At 32.6% G+C, this 12,521-nt stretch overlaps 1 protein-coding gene across 4 annotated transcripts in view; it reads right to left on the bottom strand.

Annotated features, from left to right (window-relative positions):
- LRP1B (LDL receptor related protein 1B) overlaps positions 1–12,521 on the bottom strand; it is a 1,890,044-nt gene that overhangs the window by 238,027 nt on the left and 1,639,496 nt on the right. For all 4 annotated transcript variants that reach the window (XM_058715412.1, XM_058715410.1, XM_058715409.1 and 1 more), the window contains exon 60: positions 4,164–4,363. In XM_058715412.1, coding sequence (XP_058571395.1) covers positions 4,164–4,363 — 200 coding nt within the window. The remainder of the gene's footprint in view (positions 1–4,163; positions 4,364–12,521) is intronic.

Raw genomic sequence — 12,521 nt, 5'->3', positions numbered from 1 at the left:
TTAAATAAGAATATGTTTGGAGGAAAAAAAACCTGTCAGGGTTTAATTTTTCTCCATTGTTAAGATTTGGCTTATCAAATGGAAGCCAAAATTCTGAAATTTCTCATATATCTTTCATATTCTCAAATTACTTTGTCATGACTGACATATCCCACTCTTAATAAGCTTTGGTCCCACTCTCTAAGAATAAATGAGAACAATGACACTAGTCTAGTTAAGAGAATAAGAAAAGAGATCAGTGACCAAACTAATGGGAAAGTTACTATTGATGTCAAAGTCTCATTTTCCACCTCCAAATACACAATCAAGAAACCACAGCATTCTCTATGTCTTTACCAGGAAAGTGCGAGAAATATAAAAATGCTACTCCCCTTCACAAACATGACAAATGAATGCCTCTTTTTCCACTGACTGTGGAATTAGCATAATTTAGGCTGCCTACAATGAGTAGCTCATTAGTAACTACTAGGTAATTGTTGGCTTACATTCAGTTATTGGCAGATGCCTGATAAGATGCTTAATGAATTTTTCATTAGTCTTTCTGAGAAAGCCTTCAGGAGAAAATACTTCTGATGGCATCAACTCTTTTACTTTCTTTTTCTCCCCTGGAGCCTCCAAGTATTTTCAAAATCAAATTTTAAAATGTTGATAACATCATACCTGGGTATCTTTGAGCCAAATATTTTACTCTAATAAATATAGTGCTATTTCTCCCTGCTATATATGTCCTTCTACCCAAAGTCACCATGACTACCATGATTGAAAGACGTTTCATTTATACATATTTAATATTGTATTAAGTTTTCAAAGCATTAGTCACCCACATATCTGACATCATTTTTAATAATGAATCGTGGATGGAATCAATAGTTTCTAACAGACAACATTTTTAACTACAATTTGTGTTCAAACACGAAGTCTCCAATGCAAATAGGCAAATATTTGATGCCGAAATATATGTTTTCAATATTCACTTATCTGACCAAAACTTGTTTAAATAATATTGTACAGTGAACAGTTTTAGTAGAAAGTAAGACATTCACAACAACCTAGAGCTTTATATAGATGCTAAAAATAAATGGGTTCCTAGTTACATGGGGAAAATACTGATTACCACAATAAAACTTTCAATTATATCATCTGAGAATGTTGCAGAACATTTCATTATTGATTCTTTGGAGCAGATATAACTGCTGAATGCTAAGTATGATTCTGATTTGTCAACATTACGTTTGCTGTAATTAAAATCCTAAAGTCATCTTTAAATAATTCTTCACTCAAATTGCATCCTGATGAGTTTCTTTATCTCTATAATTGGATTGCCAACACCTAAATAAGTGACTCATCCAACTACACTTGTGATACCTCAATGTTCTTACCCTTAAAAAAGCACCTCAAAAAGCTTTATGTCAGCAATGATAGTTAGAATAATATATTTGTTTAAACATCAACTGAGAAGAACTTAGGCAAATAATTAAGTGGTATGACTTCAGTGACTTTTGTCTCCTTTATTTTTATTTGTTTACTTATTCATTTACTTTTAAACTCTGTGACTTGATCCTTCTGAGGACTGCACACTGGCACACATTTGCAAGGTCTCACCTGGCAATAAGATTATCAATAATCCTCTCTTATCTTCTCCTCCCATTTCCCTCCACCCAGGGTGTTGTTCTAAGCTTACTGCCAGAGAAGAAAGCAGCCTGATAAGCTAAACCATGCTACTGGGTGGGCTTTCTTTGGGACCTCTCTGTGAAGATAGGTCCCTCTTACTATTTGAAGATAAAAACACCTAATGACAAAGGTGATGTTAGGTCAATAAAGATGAATAAAAAGCCATCAATAAAAAGCCATTTGTCTTCCCTCACTTCAAACTGTCTTCAATCATCAAGACAGTATGGTACTGGCACAAGAACAGACACTCAGATCAATGGAACAGCATAGAGAACCCAGAAATGGGTCCACAAACATATGGCCAACTAATCTTTGACAAAACAGGAAAGAATATCCAATGGAATAAAGACAGTCTCTTCAGCAAGCGGTGCTGGAAAACTGGACAGCGACATGCAGAAGAGTGGACCTGGACCACTTCCTTACACCCTACACAAAAATAAACTCAAAATGGATGAAAGACCTAAATGTAAGACAGGAAACCATCAAAATCCTCAAGGAGAAAGCAGGCAAAAACCTCTTTGACCTTGGCTGCTGTACTTTCTTACTCAACATGTCTCCGGAGGCAAGGGAAACAAAAGCAAAAATGAACTATTGGAACCTCATCAAAGTAAAAAGCTTCTGCACAGCAAAGGAAACAATCCACAAAACTAAAAGGCAACTGACAGAATGGGAGAAGATATCTGCAAACGACATATCAGATAAAGGGTTAGTATCCAAAATCTATAAAGAACTTATCAAACTCAACACCCAAAAAAACAAATAACCCAGTGAAGAAATGGGCAGAGGACATGAACAGACACTTCTCCAAAGAAGACATCCAGATGGCCAACCGACACATGAAAAAATGCTCCACATCACTCACCATCAGGGAAATACAAATCAAAACCACAATGAGATACCACCTCACACCTGTCAGAATGGCTCACATTAACAACTCAGGCAACAACAGATGTTGGCGAGGATGCGGAGAAAGGGGATCTCTTTTGCATTGCTGGTGGGAATGCAAACTGGTGCAGCCACTCTGGAAAACAGTATGGAGGTTCCTCAAAAAATTAAAGTAGAACTACCCTATTACCCAGCAATTGCACTACTAGGTATTTATCCAAGGGATACAGGTGTGCTGTTTTTAAGGGGCACAGGCACCCCAATGTTTATAGCAGCACTATCAACAACAGGCAAAGTATGGAAATAACTCAAATGTCCATTGGCAGATAGGTTGATAAAGAAGATATGGTATGTATATACAATGGAGTATTACCCGGCAATCAAAAAGAATGATTCTTTCCATTTGCAACTATGTGGATGGAACTAGAGGGTATTATACTAAGTGAAATTAGTCAGAGAAAGACAAATATCATATGATTTCACTCATATGAGTACTTTAAGAGACAAAAACAGATGAACATAAGGGAAGGGAAGCAAAAATAATAAAAGAACAGGGAGGGGGACAAAACATAAGAGACTCTTAAATATGGAGAACAGAGGGTTGCTGGAGGGGTTGTGGAGGGTGGATGGGCTAAAAGGGTAAGGGGCACTAAGGAATCTACTCCTGAAATCATTGTTGCACTATATGCTAACTAACTTGGATGTATATTAAAATATAAAAATAAGAAATAAATAAAAAATTATCTTCTTCATTCTGGGAAAAGTGTCATATTTAAACCCCTAAAGTATTTTGAGTGTTCACTGGAATTATTTGTGGTTTCTGTTACATCTCTGTCATCTCTGTCTTCGTCATCATGTCCTTCTCCATTGCTCTTATGAATTCGCTCATCCTCAGCTATTTTTCTTTAAGACCTCCCCGTCATCCCTAATTCCAGTGTTACTTTCCTCATATCTAATTCCTTCATTCATATCCTTTATATTGAGTTTTTTAATCTACTCAGAGTTATAAAAAATAGAAAAATAAAGTATCTGTAGAATTTTATATTCATTCATATTCAAATAATTTCCTGTATGTTACTGTAATTTGATGGCTGTTTTCCAGTTTAATTTTAGTGGCCATTGTTGATTAGATAACAATAAATTTGATCATGTATGCAGTAGAATTGATAACTTTTAAATGCTATTACTTCACTGTCTTTCGAGAACTATACTTTTATTTGGTATTTTTAAAAAACTTAGCCCTACCAGATTGCAATAATAATCTTATGTTTACAGGCATATAACCTTCTATCTCAATCCGTTAAGATTGTATGTATATATTAACTAAGAAAAAAATTGTTCATTTACTGTAAAAACTACTTTGAAAGGTACAATTAGAGAAAATATTGCCAATGACTTTTATACATGATTACAGAAGTTCTGAGTAAATATATCTAATTCTTATTTACCAATATTGTCATAAAGGAACATGATCATGTAATCTTAAGTTACAAAATTAATTTAAAGAGAAAAATTATATATAACGAATACATAAGTGTGTACATATTTTCTAAATGGATAATGTACGTACTGATAAAATACTGAGTCATTTGTGCTACTGGACCAACCTGTGTGTCTATGAGATCCATCCATGTTGCTAAATTCAATATGATTTTCATCAGCCCAGTAGAGTCTACGGTTGACATAATCTATAGTTAGTGCCATAGGTCTGGAAATCTTGGTTTCTATGACAACACTCTGATTGGTTCCATCCATTCCAACACGGCCAATGTGAGGATACTCACAGCAATCAATCCAATACAAATACCTAGGAAAAAAAAATCAATAACAATTTTGTTTACAGACACTCAGGGAGTAAAACATCATATGATATTTCACTTATTTTCTCAGCTATTCCCTAGTTAATTCTTGGTATCTCTAAGAACTGTAACTTCTAAGAAGCATACCTTAATGCAAGCTTTTCTTATGATTTTTATTAAACATATAGTACACTTTGAAATATCCATATAATTTTAAACATGTTTCCTATAGCACACAAACCCCTATATGTATATTATATAACATATAATATATCTGCAAGTGTTAACAAGGTACAGATCTCTAAAACTAACAGAGGTAAGCCTTCAAACCGCATCTGTAATGTTGGAGGAATAACACTATCTAGATATATACTTTTTTCTTTTGGCTCATTACCAGTGAAAAATTCAAAATGATTTATGGAGGAGTACTTTATATTTTCCTGAATATGCATTTTTCAGTGTGGTAGCCTTTAGCTAAATGTGACTCTTTACATTTAAATTCATTAAAATCATATAAAATTAAGTAGACTGAATTGTTCCTCAGTCATACTAGCCACATTTCAAGTGCTAGATAATCATATGTTGGACAACATTGATTTCAATTATGTTATTGGAAGTTCTAGAGTAGGGTATTTCAGGTAGTAGGGAAAAAAACAATAAAAGGAAGAAAATTATATTGCTACTAAAACTAATTGAGGTAAACATAAATATTGCATCCCATAAAATGTAAATACTATTTAAGTGATAGGAATTACTGAGGAATTTCTATTTAATTAAACCCATTATTTTTTATCATAGTGGAAAAAGCCACTTTACGTTTTGAATATGTTCCTTCTCTCTATAATTCAAGATATGAGTTAGAGGATCTTTAATGTCCTTTTCACATTCCAACACTAAAACTGAAACTTACTAACCCAATTAGTTGCCCCAGATCCATTCTTTTCTTTTTAGTAAGTGTAGAACCATGGACAATTAATTCTTCAAATTTGGAGAATGTATAATTAAAATAATATGGTATGAAAATTATTCTATATGGTTTATAACTGGCATATTCAGTTTAAAATCAAACTTTTCTTAAAGAAAACTTTTTCTCATACATTCTGACAGTGATAGTTATGTGTAGACATTTTAACCACACACTATAACAAAATAAAAGTTTTGAGGGAAAACCATTTATCAGATACTGGGCTAACATAAATGATAATTGTAAGAAATATGGGCATTTTTGTGCTGACAATCATTTTGGGGTGTTCTGCATAAAGGCAGGGGATAATGGATTATAAAGATTTTTTAAAAGTTCTTTACTAGCAAAAATATCATGAAGAGTCCTAATTAAGCAGGGCAGTTAAAATGAGAAATTTGTATCTATCTGGTAAGGACTAAATGAAAAGTAGATTCAAGAGCTGAGATTCACAGAGAGCTCTGAGTGAGAATTTAAAAGCAAATTTGAATCTGGAAATACAACAGTCAAGTTTGTATAAGATGATACTGGAATTGCTAGCCAATGCTTATGTATATCTATGTAGTTTTGCACAAATTGAAAACCTCAAATCATCGAATAATACTAGATATCAAGCCTTTCAGAAATGGATTAAGTGTACTTCTTAAATCTTGAATTATTTTAAGTTATTTAAATCTTGAATTATTATATTTTTATTTATAAAGCAAACATATGTCAACAAACACATTGTGTCTAGAAAACCACACAATATGTTTCTTTCTAGTAAATTTATGGAGGTACACCTTGCTGTCTTGCTGGAGATAATGGCAGTATAGATAAAGGGGAAGAAACTGAATCAGAAAGAAGTAAAAATGCAAAGACAGTTTATCTCATTGAAATCAGAACATTCCTCCTTGCCTTACTGACTCTGAATCTTGGTAACACTAACATAGCAATTTTTTTTTCCCCTAATAGATGATATCATATGCCAGCTTCTCTCAACCATGTCAGATATGACCAAATATATTTGGGCTTCTATACAACCATGATGTTTTTGAGACTAAATATAAGCAAATAAAAATTTAAAGCAGTATTGCAATAACTGTAACATTAAAAAGAACATGCCAATTTGGACTTAATTAGAGGCAGTATTCATATTTCTATTTAGCTATTTACTCTACATGTGTTTGCATTATAATTAAAAAACATACCAAAAGTAAAAAAAAAAAAAAAAAAGAGAAAAAAAAAGAAAAGTTTGCTCCATCAAATGTTATCAACAAAGTATTGCAAACTACTGAATGTGAATAATAATGTTTTTCAAGTCATTAAGTAAATTACGAATTCCAAAAGGTCAGACATCCATATAATAGCAATTTACAATTTTTATTTGTAATCTGAATTTTTTTTTTCTTTTTGGCTAGTCTTATCACCACCTTGAACCAAGATGCCAAGAATAGGAAGAGCACATTTCATGGAGTCTAACATCTGTTACATCAGTCCCAGAAAACTCTCTAACAGCTCTCATCCTAAAATCCTGTCCTTGCCATTCAAACTCTCCTTTTTTAGGCACAAACACACTTCTTCCAGTTCTCCCCACCATTAAAAAATGTGTCAGTTCTAGGGCATCTGGGTGGCTCAGATGGTTAAGCACCTGATTCTTGATTTCAGCTCAGGTCATGATCTCACGATTAGTGAGTTCAAGCCCCGCGTTGGGCTCTGTGCTGACACTGTGGAGCCTGCTTGAGATTCTCTTTCCCTCTCTCTCTGCCTCTCCTTTGCTTGCACTCTCTCTCTCTCTCTCTCTCTCTCTCAAAATAAATAAACATTAAAAATATATATTTAAAAATGTGTCCGTTCAGCTCAAGTTGGATTATTTACAGTCCCACATTTTCACTTCTATGTTTCCATGAGATCACTGGCCCTTCTCCTTCCCCTTCAATTATATAGATCTTCTCATTCAGACATAATTTGCTTTGCCCTTCTATTATCCACAAATTCTTCCCTGATCAATGTTACTTCACATTTTTCAAGATGGTTACAAGATTGTGAAATGCTTTTTTAAACAAAGTAAGCATCATCTTTTTTATCGTGAGGGCCTTTAATATGCTTTAATCTGACATAGTGATTCTCTTGGAACTATAGTGTCCCTTTCTTTATCACATAGTCTTGGGCGATAGCATTTATTTTCCTAGTAAATAGAAAACAGGAAACAAACTTTGGGAAACTGTGTTTTAGCTTTTCTGTCCTACAGAATTACTTTTTTTTTTTTATTGCATGTATAATTGAACAATGTATATATTGTAAATATAGGAACCCCCAAGGCAGTAATGATGTAGATTCTCAGGTCTCCTAATCAGATCAGAGAGTCTACCTCAATAAGTCAGCGGGTGTAACAAGTGTAATAAACCCAAGAGCCTTTTTTTTTTTTTTTCCTGAGAGAGAGAGAGAGAGAGCGCGAGCATGAGGGAGAGGGAGAATCCCAAGCAGGCTCCACGCTCTGCACAAAGCCCTATGAGGGGCTCAATTACACAACCCTGGGATCATGACCTGAGCCAAGATCAAGAATCAAAGGCTCAAATGACTGAGCCACCCAGGCACCCCAGCCCAGAACCATTTTTAAGTAGATTGAGAACATATTTTGAAACAATAATTTGTTGAGGCAATATTATGTACCAGATACTTCTTAGAATTAGAACACCGAGATAAACAGATATGATTTTTGTGTTTAAAAATCTCTCAGTGAATACAATGGTGGTAGATGTAAAGCAAATGAAAACAATATTATGATAAAACTATTTTACTATGGAGGCACAAAAGAGGGAATAATAATTTTACTTAGATGGAAGAAAGCATGAAAGAAATCTCGTGCTCACTGATAGTTCTTTGAAACATAAATCTTATTTTCATAGCTATCTTAAGAATAATCTTTATCTTTTTCAGATTTTAGAACAAAGTATAACTAAATTGACGATTTTAATGCTGTAACAGGTCTTAAAGATAATGTAGCCTAATACCTTCATTTTACTGATAAACTGAGACCATATAAGATTATGTGTGTTGTCATAGTCTACTATGATACAGTTGAAACAAGGGCTCAGGTCTCTAGATTTATAAACTAGCTTTTTCTCTAAGCAGAACTATGCAGAGTCTTAAGGAAATGAATTCTAGAAACAGATTAATTGGGTTCAAATTTCAGGTGCACATATTACTAGCTATGTGAGTCAGGACACTTTAATTAGCCTATGTGAGCCTGTATTTACTCACATGTTGAAAAGAAAAATAATAATATTAGTTCCCTAATAATTATAGGGAAAAATTTAGAAAACTGATAAGCATGGAGTGTTTAGCAAACATTATTATTATTCATCTGTACTAGATATGTAATATATATCATATAAATGTGTACACTTTCTGTATATTGGTTTTATTTAATAGGTTATTAATAGGTTATTGTGTTTGGTTAATAGGTTAACTGTTGCATCCAGATTGTGTGTATAGTATTACATGATTTTTCTGGATTTTGTGTTATTACATGATTTTTTTATTTAAGTACTTATCAACCAAAAGAGTATATTCTATTGCATGGAAGAAAAGTATAGTTTAACTGTATTCAGGTATAAATGCGTCTTCACAGACACAGGATTTCTCTCTTATGGGTAGCTACCTTCTGATGGCTAAATTTCATTTCCTTTTCCATACTTAAGCCCTCTTACTATACTTTTTTTTTCAAGTTTTTCAATAAGTCTGTACTAGTGTACTGGTATTTTCAACACGTGAAATTCAACTTCTTAAAAACTAGCTGAGTACAAAATTTTTTTAAATAATTAAAGCTGAAAAATGAAAACTTCAGTGAAAGTGTCAAAAGAGGCGTTCTAAATCTCACCCATATAGTAGGTAATGTTTACCTAAGATCACATCTGAAAAACCTCAGCCCCAAATAATATCTACTCTGTAAGTTATAACAAAGTGTGAACATACACAACAATGCCAGCTGTAACCATAACAACAGACTTCTGTGGTTCCTGAGGATGTCTTTTATAGTTTAATGAAATATACTACATTTCTTTAAAACAAATTAAAGTAGAAGTCTGCTCAGTTTTTACTGTTTCCCCCCAAAATTTAGGGAATATACTCAGAGACAATTCTTCCAACTGCAATTGTTTCTTATTTGAATTATAATTTTTTTATATTCATTTCCTGTATATTTTGACTAAATATAGGAATATAGGTTTAAAAATTGGTAGGGAAAGGATGGTTTAATGTGGCTGTTTATTTTAATAAAATATTTGTTTCCCCACAGAAATCAGAAACTGAGTTTTCATTCCTGATATACCTTTCCTTCCCTTACAACAAAAGTTCCCTTATGACTCTTGTCCTTGAAACATGCAGGTTATTTACATACTGATGTATTGGTTTGGGTAATGATGCAGGTAAAATGTCCCTGTAGCTATAACCCTATTTGCTGTGTACATCCAGTTGCCCATTTATTATTTCCTTTTGCGGTGAATTTAACAACTTCTGTATTAGGCACAAAAAATGATCAAGCCATGGCCCTTTTGCTAAAAGAACTCATTTTCTAGATGGAGAGATAAATATTTATACCAATAATAGTCATATATACACCTGAAATTAATCTAATATTTTATGTCAATTATACCTCAAAAAATAAATTAAAAAAATTTTAAAGTCATATAATGGAATGTGTTCAATATGTGGGGTCTTCTTAGCCAGAACTGGGGAAAGTTTCACATAGGAACAGATATTCTCTGCTCTTGTTGGAAAAACAGAAAGTTATTCCAACTAGAGGAAAATAAGAAGGGCATTCTACGAAGAAAGAATGACATAAGGCAAGATACAGAAGCATAAAATGTGTCCTTGCCAAATTTATTTGCACTATCATTACCTACATTGACAATAATCTCTTCCAATCACAAGTTCTTTAAAGTCCTCTTTGCTTTCCCAGAGAGCTTACTTATTCTTTTGGCCTGAAATACCTCCTGCTCTGAAGGGCACTGCATCACTGGCTAATTCTTACTCCACTAGTTTTATCCAGGAAGGTCCTCTGATTCCAGTTGAGATAAAAACATTTTCTATTTCCCCCGCCCCCCCATTTTTATAAACTTAAAAAAAACTTCATTGTATTATAATTATTTATTTACCTACCCACTGAACCATGAAACACCTGGAGATAGCACTGTGCCTTTTATTTTTATACTCCTACCTAGAGCACTGCCAGAGGTACACTAAATGTTAAAGAAATGTGAGTTGAATAAATGAATGGGTACATTAATTTTATGTTAACTAGTCATATCACACATTCACTTTATTGTCTATCATAATGGTCTTTTGCTATGTGATTACCTGAAATAACGTGTTAATCATCCAAAAAAGATATAATAATGCTCAGTATGGCTTTAATATTATATTTTCTATTCTACTTTAAAATGTGTATGTGTGTGTGTATTTTTTTCTGCATAAACAACTCTTATAAATATTGATGTAAATAATATTAATTGCCCCAAACTTATGATAAATTAAAACAGTAATTCTCAAACTAAACCAGACAACAGAATGATTAGGATAATTGGATCTCAGCTGAATTTCAATATAACAATCAGGAAGATGATTGATCTACTTGTATCTTCTTTACCATTCTTACTTAGTAACTACCATATCCAAATTGATATTGTGACCATTGGGATACTATCATTTAAAAAATATAATATTTTTTAATATAATAAATATTTTAAATATTATTTTAAATATTTTAAATATTTTAAATATTTTAAATATTTTTAAATATATTTTAAATATTTAAAATATAAAAATATTTTAAATATTATTTTAAATATTAAAAATATTTTAAATAATAAATATTTTTTTATTATTTAGAGAGACAGAGAGAGAGAGAGAGAGAGAGAGCGCGCGCAGGAATGGGGGAGGGGCAGAAAGAGAGGAAGACACAGAATCCAAAGCAGGCTCCAGGCTTTGAGGTGTCAGCACAGAGCCTGACACAGGGCTTGAATTCACAGACCTCACGATCATGAGTTACTTCATTACATTAGTCCAGTGATCTTTACTCTCCTTTAAACAAATCCTTGCCTTATTCCTCACTAAATATCAGGACAGAAATCACATTTCTCCAGGAAACAGGGGCCAGTAGTATTGGCAAATTCAAAACATGCATAAATTGCAATGTTATTCTGATGTGGAAAGGTACAAGGGGATTTTTATTACATAATATTACAATATAAGTTGATATATTTTGAAGCAGAATTACACAATATTTTAGACAGTTATGGAAACTTCACCCTGAAGCTAGTCTCATAAAAACTAAAATCCAAGTTGTCCTATTGTCTCACTCTGGGGAATGAGAAAAACAGAATGAACAAAAAGGTGTCATTAAATTTTACGTGTTAAAATAGGTAGCTTTAATTGTTTCATAAGAAGATACCATTTTTATCTGTTTCTTTTTGTTATAATGTGGCATATCCATATCATAATAAAATATTATCCAAAATTGAAATCAATGGAGTCTTTCATAACATTTACAATAATTTACTACTTCACCGTTTTGACTGACACTTTTGATGGATGGGTTTATGTTAACGACAACTTAAGGCTGCCTTTGGTTTACAGGGTAATAATACCTGTAACTGGGAGAAATAAAACTTAAAGCTAGACTCAGCTATGTTCACTAGGCTAGGACATTTTTGTTTTATAACAAGTAAATTCCCCAAACCTTTATGACCTACAGGTAATGTTTGTTTAATATGAAGCATACTAAAGAGTATGAAAGGAAAAACTAAGTCAGCCATACTGATTTTGAAGAAAAAGGCAATGTTTTGAACATGCTAAAATAAATATCTTCTGATAAAATATTGAAGGAATTAAAGTATTCACATTCTTATGAATGAATGATGATAATAGTCAAACTTATTACATCTGGTCATTATTTCCTGAAACATATTAAAAACAGACTCTCTTGTGATTCTGTTTCGATTAAAATGGAATTGACATTCTTTTGAATTTTCTGTTGCTATGGTAAAGAAAATACTTCAAGAGTTAAAAAGTGGTACATAATTATACAGCAAAAAGTTAAAAGTTGCACATTACCTTGGAAACAGGAGAGTATCTACAGTACAAGGCTTCTCCTATTAGGTACTGCTTCTACCCAAAGTGTTTAAACTTAAGATATAAAATATACTTTGATATGATCACATTGC

The sequence above is a fragment of the Neofelis nebulosa genome, chromosome 2, assembly GCF_028018385.1.
Source record: "Neofelis nebulosa isolate mNeoNeb1 chromosome 2, mNeoNeb1.pri, whole genome shotgun sequence".
Taxonomy (NCBI): domain Eukaryota; kingdom Metazoa; phylum Chordata; class Mammalia; order Carnivora; family Felidae; genus Neofelis; species Neofelis nebulosa.
Note: the sequence above shows the minus strand (reverse complement) of the source record. Positions and strands in the feature narration are given on the sequence as shown.